This window comes from Pipra filicauda, unplaced genomic scaffold (assembly GCF_003945595.2).
Source record: "Pipra filicauda isolate LSUMZ 115617 unplaced genomic scaffold, ASM394559v2 scaffold36_size6622888_pilon, whole genome shotgun sequence".
In the NCBI taxonomy this organism is placed as follows: domain Eukaryota; kingdom Metazoa; phylum Chordata; class Aves; order Passeriformes; family Pipridae; genus Pipra; species Pipra filicauda.
In genome coordinates, this window is record NW_024104498.1 from 5,171,893 (window position 1) to 5,198,848 (window position 26,956).

Below are 26,956 nucleotides of genomic sequence, written 5' to 3' on the forward strand. Positions count from 1 at the left end.
CTCCTGGCCGGGATCACTTCCCGGGTCCCGCCCCGGAAGGCGCTGTCGGGGAGCGATGGCGGCGCTGCTCGGGGGGGCGGCGGCCGCGCTGCTGCGGCGGGGACCGGGACCGGGACTGGGACCGGGACTGGGACTGGGAGCGGTGCTGGGAGCGGGGCAGCGCCGGCACCGGCACAAGGAGAAGTGGGTGAGCGGGGCCGGGGGGGTCCCTTCCCGGCGGGGCTGCCGGCGCACCCGCACCCCCACCGCGCTGCTTCGCACCCGCGTGTCTCCCCGCTCACCCTTCTGCACCCCATTCCCCCCTCTGACCTCCCCACTTCGCCCCTCTCGCTGCACCCTCGTTCCGCTGCTCAGTGCGCGGCCGTTCTCTCCCCGAGGGCCCACCCCCTGCACCCAGCCCCTTTCGGCCATCCATGGAATCGTGGAATCGTTCGGCCATTCATGGAATCATGGAATATGCCGAGTTGGAAGGGACCCATCAGAATCGTCCAGTCCAACTCCCGGCCCGGCGCAGGACTCCCCAAGAATCACACCATGTTCCTGAGCACATTGTCCAAACGCTTCTTGAACTCAGATAGCCTTGGCCACTTCCCTGGGGAGCCTGTGCCAGTGCTCAATCACCCTCTGGGTGAAAAACCTTCTCCTGATATCTAACCTAAAACTCTCCCGAATCAGCTTCGTGCTTTTTCCTCGAGTCCTGTCACATTCGTGCTCCTGAACCCTCTCCAGGGCACCACCAGCCTGTGGATGTAGGGGTTCACCTGTCCCTGCCACTTTCAGGGGCAGTGGAAAGGCCCTGTGGACTTCTGGCAGCACAGAATCCAGTGCTGGATTCTCCCGGAGAAACGTGGAGGCTGGGTGGAGGTACTGGGATGCCGAGCTGTTTTGTCTTTTAATGTCTCTGGTATTTTTCCCCCCCAAGGCTACCACGGCCCCCCGCATCCCATCCACACGGCTGGCCCTGCACCACTTCGACACGAGCTACAGCCTGCACCTGGGGGAGCTGTGGCCCTCTGTCCGTGCCGGCCTGCTCTGTGAGCAGAAGTACGGCGCCCTCCTCAACAACTTCTCTGCTGTCGACCACGTCACCCAAGAGCTGGAGCTGCTGAATGCCACCGATTTCGTTTCCGAAGCCCTCCAAAAGGCACAGCAGTCACAGCGGGGGGCGGCTGCGAGGGAAGCAGTGAGAGGCTCCCAGGAGGGCAGTGTTCAGGGCAGGACTGTGATACAGGCAGAGACAATGACACAGGCAGAGACATCGCCACCGTTTCGTGCCTCCATCAGCCCCAAAATCAAGTGTTACACCTTCCCCAGGGGTGACATCACACGCTTTTGCCCTGCACGGTGAGACATCCCTGGACAGACCACCCACTCTCGTTGCCAGCCTTGGGGGCTGCTGCTTCCCTACATCCCAGTCCTCACTTCCAACTGCTCTTTTCTTTTCCCCTTGCACATTTGCTTGTGTTATACAAACTGGTGCTTTCCAGGCCAGACATTTTGGGGCTCCTTGGTTATTATCTCATGGATGCAGCATCTCTCCTGCCCGTCCTTGCACTCGATGTGCAGCAGGATGACCTTGTCCTTGACCTTTGTGCAGCTCCGGGTGGCAAGACTCTGGCTCTGCTGCAGACTGGGCTTTGTGTAAGTGGAGGTGGGTGTTCCCTTGTTCCCCATCCTTAAACAGGGCTGGAAGAGCGTGCTGTGCTCATTAATGTCTGATTGTTAATCATTTCTGAGTATAAGAGTTGGGAATCAGGTGTGCTTTTGCAATTTCCAGTGTTCCTGTTGTGTCCCTGTAGGGCATCTGGCAGCCAACGATGTCTCCATTTCCCGGACAAAGAGGCTGCACCAGATCCTTCATAAGTATGTTCCCAGAGAAATCAGGGAAACTGTGAGTGTCACATCCCACGACGGAAGGGACTGGCAGGATGTGGACGGTGGCACTTTCCATAAGGTAGGTTGTTGGGAACCGGTGAAGATAAACCCTCTTTTTGAGGAAGGCAGCAGCTTATCCTACAGTATAACTGTGTAGTTTTCCACAATCTTAAATGCAGAGAAAGAGAGAGGACTAAGACACATAGGGAGTAATATTTCCTCCTGTTATCCCTTCCTTCAGGATCCAGTGGGTATGTGCATCCAGAGTTACACATTTATTTGCCTGTGTAATACCATGTAGAAGTCCTATTCTTGTCCATCACCTGGAAGGGGTTAAGTGTGAAGATTAGATAATTCTGTTTTCTCAGCCATGTCCAGCCTCAGGGGCTGGGTTTGATGCTCTGGGAGGCGTCGCTGTAGGAGCACTGGCTGTGTGTGCTTCTGTGACGTCTTCCAGGCAGACACCCAGAGGAGGAACATTAAACGAGGACATGTGCGAGTGCGGGATGTTTTCCACCATCTCTGGGTCTGTTTGCACATTCCCAAAATGCCAGAGCAGCCAGATGATTACAGTTCAGTGTGGTGCACGCCCGTGCTCAGGCACCGGGAGCTGCTTGTGTGTGGTGAGGGTGGAGGAGGTGGGCACGGGGAAGCTGCACAAGGGGACTCACTGAGCTCGACCTGGGCATGGGACTGACAGGGACCTCTGCTGCTGCAGGTGCTGGTGGATGTGCCCTGCACGACGGACAGGCACTCTGCCATGGAGGAGGACAACAACATCTTCCACAAGAGGCGAACCAAGGAGCGTCAGATGCTGCCCATGCTGCAGCTGCAGCTGCTGATGTGAGTGAGCTCGATGCTGTGTCCTCGTGCTGTTTGTGTTACAGTAGTAGCTCTCTGTGGCCAGCACTGAAACCTCTTTTTACTTTGTCTGTCCCCAACTGGGAAATGCGGAAACCATGTGTAGTTTACTGGAAGAGCAATAGCTGGAATGCATCAAAGCATAATATAAGTGTAAGAAGGTGCAAATATTCTTGGTCAGATCACAGGTCCTGCCTGTCCCCAGCAGTAGCTGTAGGAGCTAGGGAGAAGGGTCTAAGGAGCATGATAGGTATTGTGTTGTCCTTTTGGGTGATGGTCTCCCAGATCCCACTGATCAGCCCTGGAGGATTCCTGAGTGCCCACATCTCCCAGCACATGGGCTGCTTCATCACCCCATTTTGCTGGGAAGGCTGGATGGACTCACCGTGCTGTGACAATAAGGAAACAGATTAGAGAGTCCCATGGCAGTGCTTGAACTGCAAGAGTCTCTTCCCCTCTACATGCTCTTATCCCATTCCCTTGGACATGACTGCAGGGTTATACCTTCCAGCTGCTCTCCAGTAGCATCTCTCCCATGTTAAATTCATTATCAGTCTAAGCATCCATTTGACTCATTGCCCTGGCCTAAAACAGTCCTCACGTTGCAGTGACACAAACTGCTGAGTCTGTGGAGTTCAAGATTTGTCTGTCACTTCCTATGAGTCACCTTTTGGCTCCCCAGTTTTGGTGGGTGGTAATGCCTGTGCCCCACACTCCTCTTCTTCCTGTGATGATGCGTGTGTTCATCTTGCCTGCAGGGCTGGGATCCTCGCTGCCAAGCCAGGAGGAGACGTGGTGTACTCCACGTGCTCCCTCTCCCCGCTGCAGAACGAGTGTGTGGTCGAGAGAGCGGTAGAAATTGCAGAAACCCAGTTTAACATCAGTGTCCACGCTGAGGACTTGAGCCACTTTCGGATGCTCTTCCAGGACACGTTTTCCTTCTTCTCAGGCTGCCGGCTGGGGGAGCTTGTTCTGCCTCACCTCACAGCCAACTTTGGACCTATGTATTTCTGCAAATTACGTCGGATGTAGAAGGGGCAACAGACTATGTCTGTTTGCTGTCAGGAAATATCCCAAATTTCCAGGGAAAGTACAACTGCTTTATATTTATTTTTCTTTTTAAAGTGTCCCAAAGGAAACCTGCTTTTTTACTGCAGGCATAGAAAATAAATGAGAAAGACCTGCTGTGAAGTCTCCTGAATATTTTATCTGTTTGAGACTGAGGTGTTTAATCTAGGAAAAAGAGGTCTTATCAGAGGGAGTGATTTATCCATCTGTGTGGGGCAGGATAAATGGCTCTGTGTGGGTGCTGCTTTCTCCCTCCTGTCTGACTGCTTTGATCCTACATGAGCAGGTTTGGGTTAACAAACACCATCTGGGGATCTCAGTCTTTGTCCCAGATCTCACCATCTGCATAAATGAGTTGCATCTGTCTCTGCTTATCTCCTGCCTTCAGAAAGAGCAGCCTGACGTCCTGAAATCAGAGGTTCCTAAGAATGCCCCTCCTGTGAGGCTGAAAATATGTTTGTGATGCTGGAGATTTGGTGCTGTGGAAAGGCCAGTGACTGCTGCTATGCCTCACAGACAGGAAGGCTGTGGGAAAGTGTGAATGCTCCTGTGCAAGATGCCATTTAATGTTCAGGGGCAGGTGTTTGTATGATTCTGAATAGTAACTAATAGAACCATAGCCATCAGTGAATGATTACTGGAGTTTATGATAAGAGTCACTTAATAGCTACATTTTTATTTCTGTGAGGAAAATACAGTGATGCATAGGGTGGGCTAGGCTGTATCCCTCACAGGGCAGCCCATATGAAGTTACTCCAGTGCCAACAAGAAAGTATTATTGAGATTTTGTAACCCTTTTCTCTCAGCACCACCCTGCTTCTGCAAGGGGCAGCATCGATGGAAATGGGGGTGAAGGGGTGAAAACTCACCCATGTCCATCCTTGCAGGAAGGTGCAGTGCATAGATTTATCATCATTTGAACCCAGCTTAAGCCAGTCCTGCTGTCTGCATGGCATCCTGGTTCCTTACAGGATCCGTGCTTATTGGCAAGGAGAGAGGTCAGGAAATGGTGTTTCCTTCCTCCTTCCCTCCTCTTTGTAGTCTCTGCACTGCCAGTGGCAGTCGTGCAGTGCTGTCCCTTTGGCCCTGAGGGGACCATGGGGGCTATGCCTCTCTCTTCTCACGGCTGAGGGTCTCCACCTCCTCCATGAACCGCAGGCAAAGCTCCTCCTGCCATGGCAAGGCCACGCACTGCACTGCCACGGGCATCCCCACGGCTCCTGGCACAGCCTGCAGTGGGCACACAAGCAGTGAGGGGTTACCTCAGGGGCTCAGACTTCCAGCAACTTCTGGACACCTGGTGTAGGCACGTGGCTCATCCCAGAGAGTGGGGAGGTTGTGATTTGAGCCCTACTCTTCGAGTGAAACTATTTCTTGAATGTCAGTCATCAGTGTGCTCCACCACTTTCCATACCTGTTTCAGCTTCCTGTCCTAGGGGTCATCACAGCATCCTTGGTAAAGCTTCAGCTCTTCCTCATCCACATCTGTCACTGTGCTGATGGGTACAACCCCAGCAGGGAAGTTCAAGATGTTGTACAGCATCGTGGAGGAGATGGCAGCTGAGAGCAGCAGAAGAGAGAATCCAGCCAGTCACAGCCTCCTGTCTTGTTTCAAACTTACACATTCCATGTTCACTGAGGCCCCTGAGCACTGTGTGTCTGTCTCCACCTGCTCAGATAGCTTTATGGTTGTTACTTTTCCTTCCTAATTCCCATAAAATGCTTAGGTGGGTGGTGAAGCTCCCTGGTACCGGTTGTTTCTCTCCAGTCTCAACCACTGTGGTCCCTCCCAGGAAGGTCCCAGACTCACTCACTGAGGAGTTTTCCGGGGTATCCCGTGGTGAAGGCAGGCCCCAGGACAGGGCGCAGCACAACGTCCAGATGGAGTTCCTTCCATTGGGTGATGAACTCTGAGCAGTACACCCTGGGGAGGAGAAGGGAGATGACATGAAGCCCATGCCCATGCCTGGGGCATCTCAGCTTTTTCAGGGTGTGCACCAGGCTCTGGCACAACTGAGGAGGCAGCAGCAGTCAGCAGTGCTCGAGGGAAGAGGCAGAGGAATGCATGTTTGCCTCTACAGCATGTGGCCAGGAATTGGAAAGGTCCCTCTTTAGCCATTCCCTCTCCCAGGACAGCCTTTGTTGTGCTGGGACTGTTGAACAGGGATGTTTGTGCGTGAGCCGTGTGGGCAACCGATAAAGTCCTGTCTGAGCTGACCCAGAAGCCCATCTACCCATTCCTTTCTCTCTTTTGTGCCTTTCCCTCTGTCCTGTCTCCTCCCCAGCACCTCCTCTCCTGCACAACCCCATTCCAAACCGATGACTTTCCAACCTGGCACTTGCCATGAAGCCTCAACTTGTAGCAAGATGCCAGAGAGGAAAGTCTTCAAAACATACCTGAATTTGATGGTTATGATTCCACATCCCCTTCACTGACCTGCAAGTGGAAATCATAGCAACATCTTTAAGCTTTAAGAGGAGGAGGAATTGCTTAAATAGGCCTCTGGGTTGATAAGCCCTGGTGATTTTAGCAGTTACTTAAAACAATACAGCTTTCACAATCTAAAGTTTCCTTTGGCATCTGGCCAAGCAATTAGCAGCAAATGTCTGGAAGTGCTGGAGAGAAGGTTTCTTTGATGAGTACTCTGGATTTAGTACTCGTTCTCTTCCACAGGCTTCCTGTATGACCTTATCTATCCAAATCCCTCAGTCCTGCCAGGATATCACTAAGGGCAGTGCAGCACTAGGGAGCTGTGTGCCTAAAGGCTGAAGCCATGTCCAGGATAGAAGGACAACCCCTGCAGAGAGCAGGTGAGAGCCTGTTGTAAATCCAGTCCACCCCAAATATGGACACTTAGAGGAGAAGGTATTGCCCCCTTTTCCAATGCCTTTGACAGTAATTCTTTAAGTGACCTAAACCACTCACTTGTGACACCCACCCAGCTGGAGGTAGATCTGCCCCCATGCTGACACCCACTGCAGAAGGGGGCAAAAGCTCCAGGTGTTAGGGAGTAACTAATTTTCTGGTTTGTTGCTTACAGTTTCCATACATTCCCCTTCCCAAATGTCTACCCTTGCCTTTCTCTCCAGCCTCCTTCATCTTGCCCTTCAGAGAGAGCACAGCCTCTCTACACTGGTAGATTCAATCACTGCTACAAAGGACAGAGGTGAAAAAACCTTCTGAAGTTGGTCTGCAGCAGAGGGAAAGGAAATGCCCTCAGTTATTTGCTGCAGCAGTTTCTGATCCTTTCTCATCTTCCCCTAAAAGTCTTCAGCTGTTTGCTCCTTCAGCTGTTTGCCTTCCTCCTCCACTCTTCTCTGTGTTCTCTCAATCTGATAAACTACATGCCCACTGAGGAGGCAGACAGGATAACTACTGATTAGCCCATTTTCTCCCCCTAGTAATTAGGAATTGTGCCCTCAGAGAAAGCTATGTTACTGGAAACCAGTACTGTAAAGACAACTGGACCCTTAAAGAAGCTGTGCAAGGGGTGGGCAGGCAGTGAGGTGGGATGTTTCAGATGGACTCCAGATAGGTCTTGGTTGTCTCAGGTTTTCCTAGAGGAAGACATAGGGCTTTTCACAGGATACAGAGAAAAGCAATTAAAAATTCTTGTACCTGCCAGGATCCCATTGACAGGGCCAGTCACTCCAGACAGGCTTTTGGAAAAAAAGAAAGAAGTATATTGTCATTTCAGTAATTGGGAGATATTCCCAATACACTTGAATAGCACAGCGGGGCCTTCAGTTCAGGACCAGAACCAGGAGGAAATTATTTCAAGTATTTGATTTATGTGAAATGAGAAATTTTGGCCAAAAGGAAAAAAAACCCTCAAACTGAAATCCCAACAAATCTTAGTTTTGTTTTAACCAAAAATGTCCCATTTTGGCATTATTCAACCACTTTAACCCCCTCTTACTTTTATCTCCAGGCTAGATTTACAATGAAAACATGTCCATTTCCCACAAAATCTAACCATGCTGTCAGCTGGGAGAGGTTTTGAGCAAAGCAAGCCACCTCTTAAGAATCATCCTCTCTATTTCTTCCAAGTACTTGTTGAGTACCTTCCCCTTTGGCTGAGTCTGGCAATTAGCAGGGTTGGAAGGGCAGACCCCAGCACCCACCTGAGCCTTTCTGCTGTGGGTTTGAGCCCACACAGCCCACAGAAGCTGGAGGGCAAGCCGATGCTCCTTCTCTTCCCTGACACAAATACAACTCCATAGGTGCACTAGCTCAGGATCAAACCCAGTCTCCTGCTGCCCAAGTGAAGCCATCAGTGGATGTTCAGGGAGGGAATATTCATCCCAGATAAACACAGTGTGAGAGCCTTCTTCAGTTAGCCTTGGTATTTGGGGCTTGCTTTGGGCTTAGAGCCCTCAACTTTAGTGCAGCCTGTACTGTGTCATGTATCAGAGGAGAAATCAATAACTATTGATCCCTGGATTTTTTCCTGCTGATGGAGGTTTGTGCTGGTTTTGGCTGAGGTAGTTTATTTTCTTCACAGTAGGTAGTAGTGGGATGTGTTTTGGATTTTGTGCTGTAAACAGTGCTGGTAACACAGAGATGTAGCTATTGCTGAGCAGGGCTTACAGGGAGCCAAGGCCTTTTCTGCTTCTCTTGCTGCCTCACCCGTGGTGGGGCTGGAGGTGCACAAGAATCTGGGAGGGGCCACAGCCAGGACAGCTGATCCCAACTGACCAGAGGGACATTCCATGCCATATGGCACCATGCTCAGCATGGGGAAAGAAGAAGGAAGGGGGGATGTTCGGAGAGGTGGTGTTTGTCTTCCCCAGCCACCGTTACGCATGATGGAGCCCTGCTCTCCTGGGGATGGCTGAACACCTGCCTGAACATGGGAAGTAGTGAATGAATTGCTTGTTTTGCTTTGCTTGTGTGCACAGCTTTACCTATTAAACTCAACCCACAAATTTTCTCATTTTCACCCTTTTTATTCTCTCTCCCCCATCCCACCTATGGGGGAGGGTGAGGCAGTGAGTGCCTGCTGGGGTTAGACCACAACAAGGTTTCTAACTGCCAGGGTTGCAGCTGCAACAAGGTGTGGGGCCACAGCCTCAGACATGGCCAGGTTTTCTGTGGTGCCTCCCCCATTCTCCATGTCCCACCACTCCACCACCCAGCCCAGCTCATGGTGGGACACTTCACAGGCACAGAGGGAAGAACCTTGTGGCTGATGTGATCCTTGATGCTGATGGGGATGCCATAGAAGGACGGGTTACCTGCTCCCTGAACTGCTGGACAGCCTTTGCCATTTTCTTCAGACCCTCATCCAAGGTTTTCTGAGCTTCTTTCATTTTCTTCTGGATCATCTTTTTGCCCACCCATTTCCAGACCACCACAGCTGCCACTGACCTGCCAAGCAGCGTGAGGGCAGCAGAAGTATCCACCTTCCTCTGTGGCAGGAGCTGCCTCAGCTGCTCCTGGATCATGATGTGGCCTTCGGGTCTGCAGGGATGGAGTGAGAAAGAAAAGCAAGGCAGGAGCAGAAGACCTTTCCTGCCTCCCCAGACCCATCCCTCCTCTCAGCACCACTGTCTTGGGTCAGCAAATAGTTCAAATAGTTCAGTGTGAAGCTGACCCCTGCAAAGCTGCCGTCTGTGGAGCGTGCAAGGGAGAATGATTAACCAGGAAACGGAAAAGGTGACGTTTGGTCAGTGAATCTTGGGGTGTTGGGTTTATAGGGGCTTTCTGGGCTGTGGGAAACTCTCCACTGGGAATGGCTAAGGGGTCAACTGAACAAAAGAAACAAGGAAATAGCCGTTCTCCTGTTTCCTGTGTAGCCTGAGAGGACAATGGGAAAAGGGGAAAAAACAGCTTGAAGTTGCAAGACTTCCTTGCACAGGGATGGGGAATGTATGCCGAGGGGATGCACAGCTGTGGGGTACCCCCAGCTCACCAAATCCCTTATGCTACTCCCATGGTGGCCAGAGGCTGTTGCAGGAGGTCCGTGCTCAGCACTGCCGTGATGTCTGCACGCACCGGGAGAGGCCGTTCCACTCCATGACGCTGGTATTGCTTTAGGAGTGGAAAATTCCACAGGCTTGCAGGCCAGAAGCAAACTATTTCCACCAGACATTGGAATAGCTGGTGTCTGACATCTTTCCAGCAGAGATGACTCTCACTACAAGCACTAGGAGCCACACACTTAGCTGAAGGCAACAACCCAGCCAACATCAGCCATGGTCTGTCTGCAGTCTGCTCTGTTGGTTTTGGATGGTGGGTGCTCCCTATGGGTTCCCCCTTTGAAAAAGTATTTGGGCAGCTATGGATTGTGCATTACAAAACTTTGCAAGATTCTAGAGGAGTGTGGAACTGGGTATGGAAAGGAAGCTGAAGAGCCCTCTCTCTTCAGGGCTAGGTAGTCCTCTAGTGCTCATTTTTTCATTGTCATGTTCGTTCTTAGCAGTTATAAGAGTTCACTGTTGTTTTCTGTCACAATTTGTGTCAGTAGGGAATGTTCTTAGCTTAGTTCTTAACTAGGGAAATTTATGGACTCTGAACAAAATTGTCTTTGGCGTCCTTGCAGAAACAGTCTGGAGCTGACGGGAGTTAGCGGCGTAGTAACAAATTAAGCCGGCCTTTTACTGTGTCCCTTCCAGTGGCACCTTCCTTGGAGGATGCCTCCTCAGCTATGGCACTGCAAGGGGACATGCCCGCAGCCCCTCCAGCTCCTACTCCACGGTGCTGGCTGCAGCTGGTGCCTCTGGAAGGCACACGTTAATGGGGTCAGCACGCGACAGTACCGAGCCCTCTCCAACCTCCAGGAACCCACGCAAGCGCTTCCTGAGACAGAGGTGGGCTCTTGGCCTGTGTGACAGCACCAGAACCCCTATGATGGGCTGAGCAGATGTGGGAGGGTTTTTTTCCTGTGCTGGGAAGTGTCAGGGCATTGGCCTCCCACATCCACTTGCGCATTGGTACCTGTGCTCTGATCCTGCCCTTTAGACACTTAGTAAATGTTTAACAGAGACAGGGACAGCTGTGTCCAGACTGACTTGGCATTTCAAAGGGCAGATTTTCAGCAGGCAGAGCTGCATTTCCAGATGGCCGGATGCTGCTGAGGAACCCCCTTTTCCTGTCAATGTGTGAGCATCTCTGCATCCTTTGTGAACCAGAGGCAGGGCTCCTCCTGCCACCACAAGGCCACACATCCAAGGGAACCTAAAACAAGGAAGCAAAGGGATGTCCAAAGTTAAATCTCAAGTCCATAGCAGGGGAGATAGACCTACCTGACTTACAGGTCAACACTCACTTGTCCACAGTGTTTTGTCATTTGAATTGATCCAGGTCCAAGGTCAAACCCATCAGTGGTGTTTAGATGAAAGCCATGCATGCCCCTTTTCACAAGAAGAGTCAACTCATAGCAGCTGGGTCTGGGATTTCATTGTAGCACCCACGACATCTCCGTCACTGTGGACTATCCCAGAAAAAGGCAGTCAGACAAAGTCAGACAGACTGTTCCTGTGCCCAGGAAAGGCTGCACCATCTTTGCTTGCAAGAGCAAAAACTACATCAACTTACTGTCATCACGCTCCATTAACACCTTCAGGTCTTAAGCAGAATGGGTTTTGACAGAAATTGTTTATAACTAAGCTGTTTTCCCTCTAAATTGGTAATAAATATTTTTAAGTCAGTTTTGACTCCATTTTGATTAAAATGATGAAGAATAAATCCTTACAGCTGCATCTTGTGTTCATGTATTTGTAACCAAACACTCTGGTGCTCTTTTTCGAAATGATTTACAAAATGAGGCATGTTAACTATGCTGCTCTGAAAGAATATTAAAGACATTTCACAAAATACTGAAATCATAGTGATTTGGGCTGGTCCCCTCTGGAGAACTTGTTGCAGTTGGCTCAGAGGGCTGAATAAATGTTTTCTGGGGACTCTCCAGTTTCTGACTCATTTCAGCCTGGAATATCTATTCAGAGCATAAGACTCTCCTCAATTTCAGTCCAACTCCACCAGCACTCACAGAACATAACAGCTGGTAAGAAACTTGCCACTACCAAATCTGCACCTTTCCAACAATCAAGAACATCAGTTGAGAGGTGAGGGTTTGTCTCTATCAATGCTTTTCCATGTTGCTCAGCCAGGACTCCTGTTGGCTTTCCCTGAATAAACTGCAATAGGATGGGAAGAGAGACCTCCCATACCAAGCATGACACCTCTGACAGCAGGGGCTGCTCTCTCTCCTAATCATCCCTACATCTTTCCCACTTTTGTGAGTATTGCACTATTTTCCTTGAGCCTTTCCATAGCCAAGTGGGTTGTACAGATCCTACTTACAACTTCTCCAGCAAGGTAGAGACATGATCAGCAAAGATGCTGTAGGGAGCTGTTAGTTCTTCACCAGAAGTCCAGGAGCATTCCTACTTCTTCCATCATGTCTGGTGTCTTGCTCACATCTGTCCCCACTGAGTGACAGCAGAGCCTTCAGCACCCTGATGGTGAGGGACTGGGATGTTCCCAGCTGCTCCATGGCTGGGCACAAAGCTGACAGCAGGAAGCTGGGCTTTTCACTGGTCTCCTATGGGCAAGCAGGGCAGCAGGGAAGCTGGATGATTTGAGTGAAAAGGAGAACAGTGGCAGGAAAAAACAAACAAACAAACAAAGGAACAAAACGAGACTGACTGCTTGGCGAGATGAGGATTTGTGCAGCAAACAGCTGTTTCAGACTGAAGGACGTACCAATCCTAATTTTGGGGGTTTTTTTTGTGTTTCAAGGGTGAGTTTTCCTATGTTCAGGTGTTTCACTTCACCTCCTTTTTAAACATTTGCTTTTAGCTACTTCAACTACCATCTCGAAACTTTGTTTGAAGTGAATGTCTGGGATCCTGGAAATGTTTGTGTCCCTAATGTCCTCTGTCACTGCCTGCTACATCACAGAGCTCTGTGTGCTTCAGATACTGTAAGGGGACAACTGACCTGTTCTAACAACTCATGTCCTGCTGGTATCAGTTTTCTAGGGAGTCTTATTTGCTCCTGATGCTGTGACTATATAACATTGTGACACGCTAAATAAAGAAAAAATCCTGCAAAGTAAAGTAAAACCAAATGAAAAAGCTAGATTGCCTAATGATTCAATCTCTCAACCTTGCTTGGTTATTTATCTAGTCATAGAATGAAATATGGGTTGAGGAGGGCAGATCTAAATTTTTATCAAAATCAAGAGGGAGGAGGAAAAATAATCAAAGCAAAGACCACAGCCAGACTGTTGTGCTGGAGATGAAAGAAACTAGTAAAAACAAAGCTCTTTTGGCCCAAGCAGCATTTGTACATAATTCTCTGAGACAGACCAAAGCATGGACTTTGGTCAGTGCCAGGCAGCTGAACAAGCACTCTGCAAACACACAGTGCAGGTCTGCGAGGGCTGCACAGCCTGAGCCAACAGCTCATGGTGAGGAGCTGCAGAAGGCTTGGAAACACAATAACACTTTGCTGGTGGGTATGGGAAGGGGCTGACATTCCTTCTCCAGTGCGGAGGAGGTCTGGAGGAAGAACTGTGCTGAAAACCTGAAGTTTTGCCCTACTACAGGCCTCTCTCTCCTTGTGTTTCAACACCTGAGCTCACCAGATTGCTCTCAGCATCACCCTCCCTACTTTCCCCCCACATTTATGCAGCAGTGACAACTGATATCATGGACCACCTGACTTGAGAAGGGCTCCAAGTTTTACTCAGGAATGTGCTTTACTCTCTGTCCAGCTGAGGCACTTACCTGCCCTTTAAATTCCTGACCAGACCTCTAAATCAGGTCCAAGCTTGTATCTTGTTTCCCTCACACCTTGTCCATCTTCTTCTGGACATGTCTTCTCCACCTCATCCACTTCAGTGCCAGGAGAGCTGTAGCTGAGCTGAGACCAGGGCTGAGAGCATCCAGGCACTCTGCTTCAGTCATCTGCTGGATCATTGTGAGAACTTCCCTTTGGGTGCTGTGTCCTCGGAGCTAGTGCTCTGGGATTCTGAGATCTAGTGACTGGCTGGAGGCAGGAGGAAAGTGGGAGGAACAGTAAATCTCTTCTAGAGCCATCCACAAGGAGCGGCTGGAATGCAGAGTGCAAGGATACATGGGGAAATTCCTTTTAGAAATAGGACTCTCTCAGCCTTGCACAGGTACAGAGGGATAGACAAGCAAAGGACATTATTCTTGCCTTGAAAAACAAGGTCTGTGCATGCTCAGATCTATCCAGGAATACTACCCAGGCAGGTTACCTGTTTAATGGTGAGCTCCCATCCTCCCTATGGGAGGACAGCTAAAAACCTTTGCTCCTGGCCTGAGATAGTGATGGTCATCCAGCAGGATCTCAGTGGGTGGTGCCCCCAGCAGCAGTCCTGCAGAATCAGGGCATCTCCTTGGAGAAGGGCTGTGCCATGGATCTTCTCCTGACTGTGTGGGGATCAGAGGATGGTGAGTCAGGCTGTGTGACTGTGTCACGCTCACTGTGTGACTCAGACCTCCCTGTGGCCATGGGAGGTGGCTGGATGACTGCAGCATCCCTGCACTGCCCCAGGGAGGCAGGTGAATAACAAGGGCACTGTCACCCTTGGCTCTCTCCTCCTGTTGGGAAAATACTGCCTCCAGCCCTGGTGCCTGGAGAAATATGGAGGCTTGGAGAAGGAATTATTGCTAGTGATCATTGCTAATGATCGTGCCGTGCTTCAACACACGCCTTGTTTCAACACACACTTGCTTATTCCAAGCATCTGCTTCATCACTCCCACCTTTCCCTCCAGTGTCTTCATTCACCTTGAGAGCAAAGGGTGGGTCAAGAAACAGCACACAGTTGTCACGGTGTTCTTGGAAACACCAAACAGTGTGAATGGCCTAAGCGCAGGCACAGAAATGCTTTCTCAGTTTTCCCTGAAGTGTTTATAGGCAATAAACCCACATCTTTTCCCATTGTTTAACTGGAAGAAATGATGAGGAACAGGAGTGAAGACAGACCAGTTACCATTTCTCACAGAATATTAAGCTTTCCACTACTCCCTGAACAATTAAACTGCTGGATGATGTGGAGATCAAGGGAGCAAATGAGTTCAGGAAGGGGACCAACAAGTTTGTGGAGGAGAGCTCTCCTGGCAGCTATTTAAACCGATGGGCTGACTGCAAGTCTTTGCCAGAAAGTCTCTTAGCCAACCAATGGCACAGCCAGAGAGGGAATTCTGCACTTACCAGGTTATACTCTCCCACAATCGTCTGCTCCTTTCCGCTGCTGGAAGTAAAATATTGCAATAAACAGCTGTTTGGTCTCACACCATACAACAGATATTTTTTCACTATTGTCATGGGGTTCCTTTGTTACAGCATTAACTCTCATTGCTTTCTTTTGCTTTTTTGACTCAGTTTAACAATGAAGGACAACTTAGACAGGGGTGAGATTTTTGCTATTTTCAAACAGCATTTTGTGCCAGTTTATTGAAATGTTAGTTCAGAGCCTTGCTATCTACTTTTGTATCGGGTAGAAGGTGGCTGGAGTGAAGGGCAGGCAATGAAAAGTCATCACAGTGAAGGCTGGTTCCCAGAAATCACACATTTCTCTTTGTGTTGTGGGCAAGCATCTCCACCTCCTTCATGAAGCGAAGGCACAGCTCCTCCTGCCACGGCAGAGCCACGCACTGGACAGCCACTGGCAACCCCACAGCTCCTTCCACAGCCTGCAAAAGTTAAGGACGGTGCTGAGTCAGAGCACCAGAGCGCCCGGGGAGGCACGAGACATTATGGGAAGAGAAGGCAGAGGAAGACAAGCAAGGGAACAGCTGTCAGGCTGACACACACCAGCCTTGCTGCTGCACCACACACAGGGTAGTAACACAGAGAATGCCAACTGCATGGCTAAACCAGCTCCCACTCTCACCAGGAGATGTAGACAAGCCTTGGGACAATATCCCAGAGGTGTCACTGTGTCAGTCATAACCTTCTTCTATGATTTAAGCCTTTTCCCCCCTGACCTCTTTCAGCCTCTTATCCCAAGGGTCTCTGTAGTGCCCTTGGTAATGCTTCAGTTCCTCTTCGTCGGCTCTCGTGACCGTGCTGACCGGCACCACCCCAGCAGGGAAGTTCAGCACGTTGTATAAATTGGTGTAGGAGGTCGCAGCTGGAAAAGATCACACAGAGCATGCAAAATGGCAAAATTCAGTGTGTGGGGCTAGCAGTGGCTTTCAGATGATAATTCGGGCTGCAGGAATTGTAATCTGGAATGGCTGGACCTGAAGAGACCCTGAAAACATGCTGCCTCAAAGGGACTTTTTTGATGGAGAGGTTTGAGGGCCACATGGCTGCTGAGACCAGAGAGAGACCCACACCTTCACCTGTCAGTCATGTGGAGATCAGATCTGCTCTGGGAGGGACAGACATGAGTATTTGATCTGATTCACAGTCTGCATCTATATCTCCTACTCCCTGGGGAAAAGTCTCAGCTATCTTTTCAAGATATTCCTGATGTCCAGTTATGTTAACATCATCTTGGGGATTTTGGATCCCAAAAGGTCATTGCTAGGGAGATGGAGGACCCTGACTGTTTGTTGGAAGCTATAGAAAAATGCCTTTTTCTGCCAGTCACACGCAATGGGCCTTTCTGCTTTTTGCAAAGTCTTGGGAAATGTGAGACAGCTGCATTCAGAAGAGCCTGGCCCTGTACCAAAGTCTACCACCCCTTTGACAGCCGCTCCTCACTGCCACTCTCTGCTGCAAGAGTAGCTCTTGGGCTTTCTACAGGACAGACAATGAAGGGAAACTCACTGATGTACAACTGGGGACAGATGTGCCACTAATGGCTGCCCCATAATAATCCAACACCAGCAGCTCAGATGAGGTGGGGGAATGAGAAGACCCACTGAGGTGACTTCTCCCTTGCTTTCTTCCACAGAGGGAAACTGAGCAATGTACATGGTTTGGGGAATGTCCAAGAGACCAAAATATCTTGCTCCAGCTCTGCCCACAAACACGGCCAGGGATGCACCCAGAGACACCTCAGTGGAGATTTACCAAAGAGCTTCCCAGCATAGCCGTGGTTAAAGGCTGGCCCCAGGGCAGGACAAAGGATCACATCCAGCCTCAGCTTCCTCCATTTGGCAATGAATTCCGTGCGGTAAACCTGGGAGGAAAGATAGAGGAGATGACAAAAGTGTCTGTTGGACAGCAGTGGCAGGTCAGTGCTGACACATAGGAAAAGGAGGGGAAAAAACCTTCCTGGATACAACTAAAAAAATAAGATAAAATCTGAGCTGTGCTTTGAAAGGGTCCTTGTTCTTCCTCCTTTAGGTTTCCTGTCAGAATACCATGTGCTACCCAGACCTAGACATTAATGCTAGGTGTGCATTTCTCACTTGATTTCGTCAAGCATTAACCCAATCCTTCCCATGAACAGTTTTGTTTTTGAATTGTATTGAATGGAGATCAACAGCAGTTTGAAGAATTAGGTCTGGCTGACTGAAAATCACATTTCCTAAAAGATTTGGTTATTTCAACAGAAAGTTCTAAAAGACACGAATCCAAAATATTTTCACAAATACTTCTTTCATTCTGCCTGGGTATACAGGCGAAGAAAAGAGGCAGCAAGAGACAGCAAGGCAAGCCTCAGGACATCCCCCCACAATGCAGGAGGCAAAGCTTCAGGATTGTCCTGCAGATCCAAGAGAGACCTAGGTTTGTAGTTTGGTTTACTACAGCTTTGCTGAACATCAGGCGACGAATTAATCCATCCTCAAAGAGCTGTTCCACTTTGTCTTAGCAAACAGACACGGATGGACCACAGCACAGTTGTTTCTGCAGCCACAGTCTGGTTACATACAGACACATGTCCCATGGTCCCATCCCTGTTGTGCACAACTGTCTCACTCCAAGTTTTCTGTACAAGAGTCTTCCACATCTCTCACAAAAGCCCTGGCCTTGGAGCTATTTTTCAGCCTGACCTCGATTTCCACCTGCAGTCTGAGATTCTTCCTGATGAAAGTTCAACAAATGAGATGGGTTTCCAGGAAATACTGGCAGTGTAGCTACCCTATTTTTTTCTTTTTTTCTGAGAAAAAAGCTGGTCACTAGCCAAAAGTTTTGAATCGGCTCTTGTTTGCAGTAGATGAAAACATGTGAATATTGTTTCACTGAACAAAAGCAACTGAAAATATCTTTGAAGCCATCAAACCTTCTAAAGAGTTTTCTTTTTTTTTTTTTTTTTTGGGGGGGGGAGCGTTCCTTTGTTTTGTTTGCTTGTTTGGTGGGGGTTTTTGTTGGTTTCTTTGGGTTTTTCATGTGTGTTTTTATGTGTATTTTTGTGCTGGTTTTGTTTTTTTGTGGTTTTTTGGGGGGGGGATGGGAGAGGAATCTGTTTTCACCTTAAAAAAACCCCTAATCCATTTCCTTCCAAACACTCCCATCAGCCCAGTGACCAGGCAGCTTTGTAGGAGTTTTTCCTCTGCCCTCTAATTTGTCAGAGCAGCCTGCTCATCCATCAAGTGACTGGCACTGATAGAGGCTGGGTGGTGCAGGCTGGGGGCATGTTTCTCCTCAGGGAGGATTGTGAGGGTGTCCCAGGAAACAGATCCTGCCCTGAGGGTGGACACTAAAACAGCTCAGCCTCTTCAGCCTTGCAAAACACCAGCTGAGAGAGGATACAATTGCTCTCTATAAATAGACGTAGGAGTGAGGCAGAGGAAAATACCAGAGAGGAGAGGTGCTATTTGCACTCAAGGACAGAAATAAAATAAGGATAAACTGGAAGGGAATAAAGAGCACGGGAAATATGAAAGTTTCCAACCATCAGAGCAGGGAGGAGAGGAACCAGTCAATAAAATCAAACGCAAGCATAAAACCCAAACGGTTTAAAAGAGGAACCCGATCAGTTTGTGGGCAGCACTGGACACAGCTGCCCAGGAGAAAGCTTCCTGTCCAAGGTTCCACAGAGTTCACAAACACAGTTTTTGACTCCTGCTTTGTCTCTGCTTGACCGGTCAAGCATGGCCTTAGCTCTTGACAATATCACCTAATGTCTGAAATAAGGAATTTGCACCGAGAGACATAAAGAAGAAAAAAAAAAAATGAACTCTCATTTTTAATGACTGTTCTTACACTATTTTTGCTTAGACAATGCAGGGTAAAGGATGATGATTCGTTTCCAACCCCAAATACATTGCTGAGTGTGAAGCAATTGCTTAGAAACTTTAGAGATCTCTCACAACATTTAGTAAGGAAAAAGGGAAATAAGAGTCACGTTACCGCCACTGCTCCGTGCTGATCCCAGAGGTTTTTGGCAGATCTGGAAAAGTGACAGAATTAATCAGCTTTGTGACTGTGGCAACAGAAAAGAATTAGGAAAATGCACAGACAGCCCATTTTTATGAAAACTGCATGACCATTCTGGGAAAAAGCTATGGCATCATCCAGCTGATTCAGCTGGGTTCACATGTGCTTACAGGTGCATCGAAAGAGCTTATGTTAAAGCATGCCAGAACACCTAGACAGAAATCATGGCAGTCTCCTAAATTCACTTGCTCCCAGTTTGGTGTGTCTCTCCTTCTTTTGAAGGTGCAGGTACCTCACATGCATGCAGGGACCTCTGCATTAACTTGGCACGTGATGCTCTGGGCATCAGAATCCACCTGATGGTGGATTCCCATATCTCCCTGTGCTGATTTCTGTCACTAAAAAGATCCTTAAGCTCTTAAAATAACCTCTGGCTGAACAGCCCTGGATAACACAGTGCTGAGACCAGGCGGTGCAGAGGAAGCCTATATTCATCTGGCTCAGCCTGTGCCACACAGCCCTGGCATCTCCCTGCACGTATGGGTGGAGACATCCAAGCACATCAACTTTCTCTAGACCTACTTCAGTGTGTCTTACCCCACTCCACAGAGAGCACTGAGATCTCGAGCAATTCGTGGGTACTTTTGGAGAGAAGAGAAAAACTTGGGGTTAGTCAACATTAACAACACAGCTGAAATAGCTGGTTACCATGTGACTGCATTTGGGAAACACTTCCCGTCCTAGCAGAATTGGCTCTGAAGAACTGGTAGGGTTTCCAGTGAAGTGGTTTTACTCCCCTACCTCCCTGCACATGGAAACCTTCCCACCTTGCTGATTTCTTATAACACAAATAAGACACGTCCACACACTTACTATGGGTTTCAAAAGGAAAGCCAAGATCCTTTTCACCAGAGCAGGAAGCCTGTAAGTATTGAACTGGGATTTCAGGTTAGGATCCACGATGTCTCCTTTGCTGGAAGGGCAGAGAGTAAAAAAGGACAATTCACTGTGCCAGAGCTACAGCAATAGCAGTGCTGCTTCCAAGGCAGAGTTTGTCTTGGAAGGGACTCGCTAAAAGACAAATCTGCCTGTTTCTAAGGAAAACACTGAACAATAGATGCTCACAGCAAATGTTACAGATAAATCAGTACTTCACTGCCTATGTCATCAGTGCTTTAAAAGTTCTGGAGAGCTTTGCAGTGGGGCCTGCTTCACCCTGAAGTGAGCAAGTGGCTGGCTGGGTATCTACCATGTTATCCATGCGTGTGAACTGGCTGCTGCCCACGCTAAATTCATCCTTCCAGAGACTGCTCCTCTGCTGCTCCTGTATCAGTTTGCACCCACAAGAATATAAACACTCTGGATGCAACCACTGGCTATAGTATACAGTGCCAAGTCTCACAGCCCACACCAAAATAGGGATTTTACTCACAAGCAGTCCACCAGGTGAGCAGCACCATCTGAGAAAATCCCTCTGGTGAACAGCTCATCTACCATGTAGTCAATCTTGGGCGGTGCAAAGGGAACAAGCTGCAAGGAAACCATCCCTGTCCAAGAGGCAGCAAAGATGAATGATTCATAGAGCCCTCTGTGAACCTTGCTGCCTCACCAGTGAGATGCCTGGGAAGTGAAGTAGTTGGAAGCTTAGACCCTCCTCGCTGCTGTAGGACAGCAAGACCCCATTTTCAAAGGGAGCTGGGTTAGCAGTATCTGCCTGCTGTCCTTTCCAAGGCAAAACCACTTACTGTGACCTGGCACAGGCTCCACTCCTCCACATGTTAGAGAAGAATTATTAGAGGCTTCAAAACACCAATTTTTTAAAATTAATTTGCATCATTGGAACAGCTCCCACATAGAAATCCCCACTGGTGGAACTGCAGAATAATTTAGGCTGAAAGTCCCTGGGGGGGTTAACTGCTCCGCCTCGCTTCCCACTTACCCACCAAGAAATCTGTAAGCTGTGTTTAGTAGATGAGGGATCATGGAAACTGCTGTGCTTGATATTTATGGGAACAGCAAACATGACGGAAAAAAACCAGTGCTTGGGGTGACTTGGAGATACCTTAAAATAATTATCATGTCTGCTAGGCCAGAAATATAAACAAGATCACTTCAGTTTGGGAAATAAACCATTGCATTTGCCTTCCTCTATTATGAGCAGGAAAAGTGGAGATGGAAAGTGATTTGTACAGACTTTGTAAGGAGCAAGGTAACAGCTCCAAGCAACCACAGGCATGGAAACCCACCGTGTGCCCTGCATCCTGGAGGAGCTCTCTTGTCTGCTGGATGGCCCGTTTCATGCTGGGTGATGGCTGGAAGTAACCATCTCCTTCATAATACCCAATGCGAAGAGGATTTGAACTGGTGTAAACCTGTGAGAGGAGGAGCCACGACTTACACACACCACACGTGCAGGACTGGATCATTCCCAGGGCTCAGGGAGGCACCAGCTGAGCTCCCCTGGGCTGGGGGAATGATGGGAACAATAGGGCTGGGCAAAAGCAGTGTTGTCCAGAACACAGGTCTGCACCAGTGGTCCTTGGCATGGTCTTTCTGACGCCGCCTCCTGCCTGCCAACCCTGCCATGTGGCTGCTTCTTTCGGTCACTCATGCTGGGTGTCCTCTGTCCATATGGACATGTATTTCCCTGGATCCTTTGCTATCTTGGGACATGAAACCAGACAGGATTCTCCTGAGGTCTCACTTTGTTGCTGGGAACATAGAGACATGGGATTACCTCCTCATCGAAGGGGATGGGGGGCACGGTGGGGTCCAGCCGGAACATCTCCTCGCAGAGCAGCGCCCTCATGCACAGGGCCAGGCTGTCCACGTCCCTCGCCATCGGCCCCAGCATCGCTGTCACTGCAAGGACAAAGGTCCTGTCACTGCAGGCAGGTGGGCTGGTGCTGTCCCATGTTACCGGTAGGGGTCCAGCAGGGAAGAGTTTCAGTCAGGCCAGGGAAGAGGAATGAGGAATGAGTGTAGCGTACAAGGAGGTCCAGCAGGGATAACCTGTCAGTCTCAAAGCAGGCCCAGGCTTCTGGGCCAGGCTTCTGCAGGCACAAGGAGGAAGGGTTGCAGCCTTCTTGCCAACAGCAATGCTGCCCAGCAGCAGCTGAAGCTGGCAGTCTCCTGACACATCTCCAGTGAAATATCCCAGGCCTTTGGGATGTGCATCTCACACCTCTCCTGCTACACGTTGCATTGCCTGGACAGGTGTTGATTCCTTTCTGCTCAGATTCAGCAAACATCTGCCACCATCCAGGAGAGAGTAAGTGGTGTAAAAAGGTAGTAACACATGGCAGGTCTAATAGGTAACTGGTTTGACTGGCCGTGAGACACATCGTTGAGCAAGCACCCTTGCTGGCATTTCAGTTGTAGGAGATGTAAGAAGCAAAGGTTTGACGGTAGTGACATGTCATCAGGATGGACTTACCTGATTGCATTCCTACGAGAGGAGAAACGACACCCTGTTTGCTGGGAACATAATGGGAGAAGCAGATTAGCAGCAGCTCTGGCTGTAAGGCAGGTCACCACACTAAGCCGCAAACTTCCCATTTGCCCTCAGTCAACATCTAGTAGGGCAAAAGGTCCTGCACTTCCTAGGCTAGAAAAACTTCCATGGTCTGTAAGATGCTAGGGGCTAATCATCTCCTTTCCCTGGTGCATCTAATTCCTCATCTATGGACAAATCACCTCTGCTAAACAGAAAACTCTTACAAGCAAAGCAAGGGCTGGAAAATATCTGAAAAGGAGGTGACCCTGTAGCATTTGCTTTCAGCTTCTTGGTCAGGGCTATTAAAAACTGAATAAGTCTTTGTTGTGCTAACAGGTAGAAGTCATCTTGTATCATTAATAGAACCTTTAGCTCAAGCTGGCACGAGGGCAGGTTAGGTGCTAACTTAAGCCTGGAGGGAACCATGGACACTACTGCAAAGTTTGATGCACTTTGGGGGGCACCTTGCAGTCTCCACACTGGGTGGAAGAAGAGGACAGAAGGTGGGATGTACCTGATCCTGTTGCCTGTGGGTTTGAGCCCACAGAGCCCACAGAAGCTGGAGGGCAGGCGGATGCTGCCAGCTACATCCGAGCCGATGCCCAGGATGGAGCCTCCCCCTGCGATCAGAGCTCCCTCCCCTCCTGAGGAGCCCCCGGGGCTCTTCTGGTGGTTTAGAGGGTTCAGTGTCTGGCCAAAGATGAGGTTGCTGCAGTCGTAGCTGGGGAGAAGAAGATCAGCAGGTGAGTGAGGTACTCCTGCCTCTGCAAACCATAAATACAGGGCAGAGAGGATCTGTACAGGGATGAGAGTGGAATTAATCCCAGCAGGTAGAATCAGCATGAAGTAGATTTGTTGGCACAGCTGAATTTAAGGAGAAAGAGACATCAAATACGAGAGAAATCATTTCAGACTGCAATAAGGAGGCAATTAACTCAACGTGCATGATTAGCTTGGACAAGGGAGGGAGCTTGCCAACACTCTCTGTGATAGCAAGAGTCACGTATCATAGTGTTTTCATGAAGGCAAACGTGCAATTACTTTATCATTGTCTGTGGGATGTTGGTTTTCACAAAGGGGATTGCCCCCTGGTGCTTTAGAACCTGGACGATGACACTGTCTTCTTCCTTCACTTGGCCCAGAAACTTCACCATCCCTCCAGAGGAGATGTGGCCCTTGGGGATGGGAAACAAAGCTCTTTACGTACAGGAGAAATCCTGTTTGCCACAGGAGGCATCATGATTTATGTCTGTTATTGTTACAGTTCCAAAGTTCCCACCTAAGTTTTCTCAGAGGCAGAACAGGACCTGACTATCCCAGGGAAAACCCGATCAGAGCGGGTTAGAAATTTCTGAAGAAAACAAGATTTCATCAGAAGAAAGGCAGGTTTGCTGGTCCCACAATATTTGATCCAGATTCTTGTCTGAGAGAACTCTTAGCCAGTCCTGAGGTGAGGATGGGACATCCTGGCCCGTTTCCAGCTCCAAGCCAAGATGCAGGGGAATCAGGGGTGTACCTTGCAGTTAATGTGGTCCTTGATGCTGATGGGAATGCCATAGAGCAGCCCTTTTTCCTTCTGCTTCTTCAGTTTCTGGAGCTGATCCTCACAGCCATGAATGAAGTCTGTCACACAGTTCACCTCCCGATTCACCTCCAAAGCCTCTCCAGAACAGAGAGGAGCAGCAAGACAGAAGAATGGGTGGAAAGAGACATTACTTATATTCATATAAGTATATGAATATAAGTATATACTGAAAATGCAATCTCCTCAAACCTTCAACATATATTTTTCAGATCTTATCTATAAACTTCAGGTGTTTCTTTCTGGGATAATTTTCTGCCCTGGATCTCTGTCCTACTTACTTGCCTGTAAGCCACGCTTCAGACATCCCAGTACTGACAAATTGTAATCCCCAGCATTGCTGCTTCTCTCAGGAAATGAGCTGGTTTTTAATTTGAAAGTCCCACTGTCCTCCATGCTGAAAGCATCACTCACTTTGTCCATGTAGGAGTAGAGGACACTTTCTGGGGACAGGGACCCCTCCTTCAGCTTCTCCGCCAGCTCCACCATTGTCAGCGAGAGGATATGTGTGGTCTGGGTGCCTGGGTTCTAAAAGGAGAAGAAATTGAGTGCAGAGGGGAAAAAAAAACAAAAGTAAAGGCTGGTGTTGAGGCTGCAAATACCCAGTTCTAACATCTGCCCAGCAATCACCTTGAACAGAAAATTTTAGAAGACATGCCCTGTAGAAATGCAGACCTCCCACAGAGCACTGCGTGTGCTGGAGCAGGGAATTTGCTGACGGGGAAATTAGCTGAGTCTTAGTTCATAAAACCAGGATCAAAACAGGGAGAAAACTGCTCCTTCACTGGAGACTTGTGTGAACCTGTAAGAGCGGTTTGACCTGTCTCTGTTTACTCTCCTACAGGCCTTCACCCCTCTTCTGACTCTAACTCTTAACTTGAATAGCAGTTCAACCAGCTAAAGTTTTACAAAATTTATCATTAACATGGGAAAAAAAAGTGTGTAGGCTGTTTGCAACCTCCCCTCCAAGAGAAGAACAGCGGTAGGTGTTTATTATGGGTCTAAGACAAATCCCAATTCCAAGTACCTGATCTCCTAAAATCCAGGTGCTTCTTTACCTGGGCATGGGCAGGAGGAAATGGCTTTTGGTCACTGATGTGCAGATGTTGGAAGGATGTGAACTCCCCTTGTACTTTGAGGGTGACAGGGCAGTCAGGTCCCCATGGAGGGGGAGAGGTAAGGAGGATGGGAGAGGAAAGGCTTGGCAGTAGGGATGGATGAGGAGAAAGGGCATATGGAGGTCTGGGGTGGTGATCTGATTGAGAAGGTCCCAAGCTCCAATCTGTCTTTCATACTCAGAATTCCCTCAACAGGTCTGTATTAAGAAATACTTCCTTTACACTCTCTGTTATGGGAGGGGTTTTCATGACAGTGGAGGGTGATGACCCTTAAAAAACATTGGATTTGTGACCCTGGAAAACATGCATGTGCCCTAACTACCATTCAGAGAGGGATTGATCAGAGCTCCCCCATTTCTTTGGTTATCCAAAATGTAACTCCTTCCTCCCACACACATTTTCCCTCAAACTTACCTCCTGTTTAAACCTGCGAGCCGCCTTCTCCATCCTTTCCAGGGCCAGATCCCGAGACCTCCTCGCCTCATGCATCTTCTGCTGGACCTGCCTGTGTCCCAGCCATTTCAGGAGCACGACAGCTGCAGCTGAACTGCAGAGCAGAGCTGAGAGGGCTGAGAGGGCACGAGGGTCCCCCCACGATGGATCCAGGACCTGCCACAGTCGCTCTTGGGTCATGATTTCTCTCCCCGTCCTTTCAGTTCGGGTCCAGCTACAGACACCTGAGGCTCCCACCTTCTCCTCAGGAGGGCAGATAAATGCAGACTCTGTGACTGCCCTGCTGTGCAGGATCAGCTCTGAAGCAGAGTTGCCTTAACAAAGTCCAGGAATGGACTTTCTAGACCATGGACTTTGAAAGGGTCTGCCTGCTGGAGCAGTGCTGTGGGTCAGGCTGCAAAGCCATATGCTCAGCTTACTCAGTTTGGGGGGGCTTCCCCAAGGCTGGGGTGTCCCCCAACTCTGTGTTTCCCCAAGCCACTGTTTGCTGCTGTCCCTGGCTGCACACAAAGCTGAGTGCCTGCAAAGCCCAGGTCTGGGCTATCCCTACCATACCCAGACCTATTAATTAATTAACATTTACACTCATTAACTAGAGGTGCTTGGCCATCATCCCTGTCCCTCAGGCAGCATCACCTGCAGCCCTTTGAGCCTGGGAAAATGTAGCTCTGCTTGTTCTGGGGAACCTCATGCAGGGAGTGAAAATGCCCCTGTGGAGAGGTAGGAGCTCAGGAGAATGAAGAGAATGCAGGTGACTCTGGAAATGCAGCATGGAAGGAGCCATCTGAAGATGCCTTCAAGGAGTATGACTCCTCTGTATCATTTTCAAGCCAAGCCCCTTTGAAAAGCCTTTTGTTAACCTGGATCAGAAGGTGAGCACTTTTGGGAAATCCCCTCTGGTGGATGCAGAGTCCTATCTGCTCTCCAGTTTCCAAGCCATCCTCCAGCCAGCAGGGTGCAAGGAGCTGGACCACATAGTCTTACCACCCCCAGGAGCTGCCCCTTGCCATGGGTGCTGCCCCTGCCCAGGACTGTCCTGTGGCTTAGTGTGGAGAGGAGGGGCTGAAAAAATTAAGCTTCTCTCGATCCTCAGGTATCTGCAAACCCACAGGGAAGGAACAGGGCATGCCTCCAAGAGCTCATTGCCAAGATGCAACGCAACCCAGCTGTACCTGAGGAGATGCTGGCCCTGCTCCAGGCAGCAGGGTAGCAGAACTTGTAAGGGGTCTGCATTCAGGGTAACCA

General features: G+C 49.3%; 2 protein-coding genes across 3 annotated transcripts; one reads left to right on the forward strand and one right to left on the reverse strand.

Moving 5' to 3' along the window:
• Positions 1–32: 32 nt before the first annotated feature.
• NSUN4 (NOP2/Sun RNA methyltransferase 4) lies at positions 33–12,871 on the forward strand. 2 transcript variants are annotated; one of them, XM_039384732.1, is made up of 6 exons: positions 33–187; positions 923–1,344; positions 1,488–1,651; positions 1,800–1,954; positions 2,594–2,718; positions 8,971–12,871. In XM_039384732.1, the coding sequence occupies exons 1-6, from the start codon at positions 56–58 to the stop codon at positions 9,104–9,106; spliced, it is 1,134 nt and encodes a 377-aa protein (XP_039240666.1). In that variant the 5' UTR covers positions 33–55; the 3' UTR covers positions 9,107–12,871. The 2 variants fall into 2 exon arrangements, with proteins under 2 accessions (XP_039240666.1, XP_027603027.1); XM_027747226.2 differs by lacking the exon at positions 8,971–12,871 and adding an exon at positions 3,495–3,921 and having other exon boundaries at positions 41–187.
• Positions 12,872–15,213: 2,342 nt separating this feature from the next.
• LOC114001766 (vitamin D3 hydroxylase-associated protein) lies at positions 15,214–25,965 on the reverse strand. The gene is made up of 15 exons (XM_027747223.2): positions 25,673–25,965; positions 24,555–24,668; positions 24,075–24,218; positions 23,600–23,733; positions 23,073–23,279; positions 22,499–22,539; positions 21,800–21,924; positions 21,309–21,434; positions 20,495–20,592; positions 19,936–20,035; positions 19,660–19,703; positions 19,036–19,075; positions 16,810–16,918; positions 15,774–15,919; positions 15,214–15,479 (listed from the first exon to the last, which is right to left on the reverse strand). The coding sequence occupies exons 1-15, from the start codon at positions 25,889–25,891 to the stop codon at positions 15,351–15,353; spliced, it is 1,776 nt and encodes a 591-aa protein (XP_027603024.1). The 5' UTR covers positions 25,892–25,965; the 3' UTR covers positions 15,214–15,350.
• Positions 25,966–26,956: the final 991 nt, after the last annotated feature.

Bases quoted from the DNA above. Each gene is read 5' to 3' on its own strand.
- NSUN4 (XM_027747226.2), top strand. From the start codon at position 56: ATGGCGGCGCTGCTCGGGGGGGCGGCGGCCGCGCTGCTGCGGCGGGGA. The intron at 1,345-1,487 runs GTGAGACATCCC...GGTGCTTTCCAG, and splicing joins ACACGCTTTTGCCCTGCACG to GCCAGACATTTTGGGGCTCC. The intron at 1,652-1,799 runs GTGGGTGTTCCC...GTGTCCCTGTAG, and splicing joins TGGGCTTTGTGTAAGTGGAG to GGCATCTGGCAGCCAACGAT.
- LOC114001766 (XM_027747223.2), bottom strand. From the start codon at position 25,891: ATGACCCAAGAGCGACTGTGGCAGGTCCTGGATCCATCGTGGGGGGAC. The intron at 20,036-20,494 runs GTGAGTAAAATC...CTGCCCTTCCAG, and splicing joins GCTCACCTGGTGGACTGCTT to CAAAGGAGACATCGTGGATC. The intron at 16,919-19,035 runs GTAACGTGACTC...CTTTCCTCCCAG, and splicing joins ATCAGCACGGAGCAGTGGCG to GTTTACCGCACGGAATTCAT.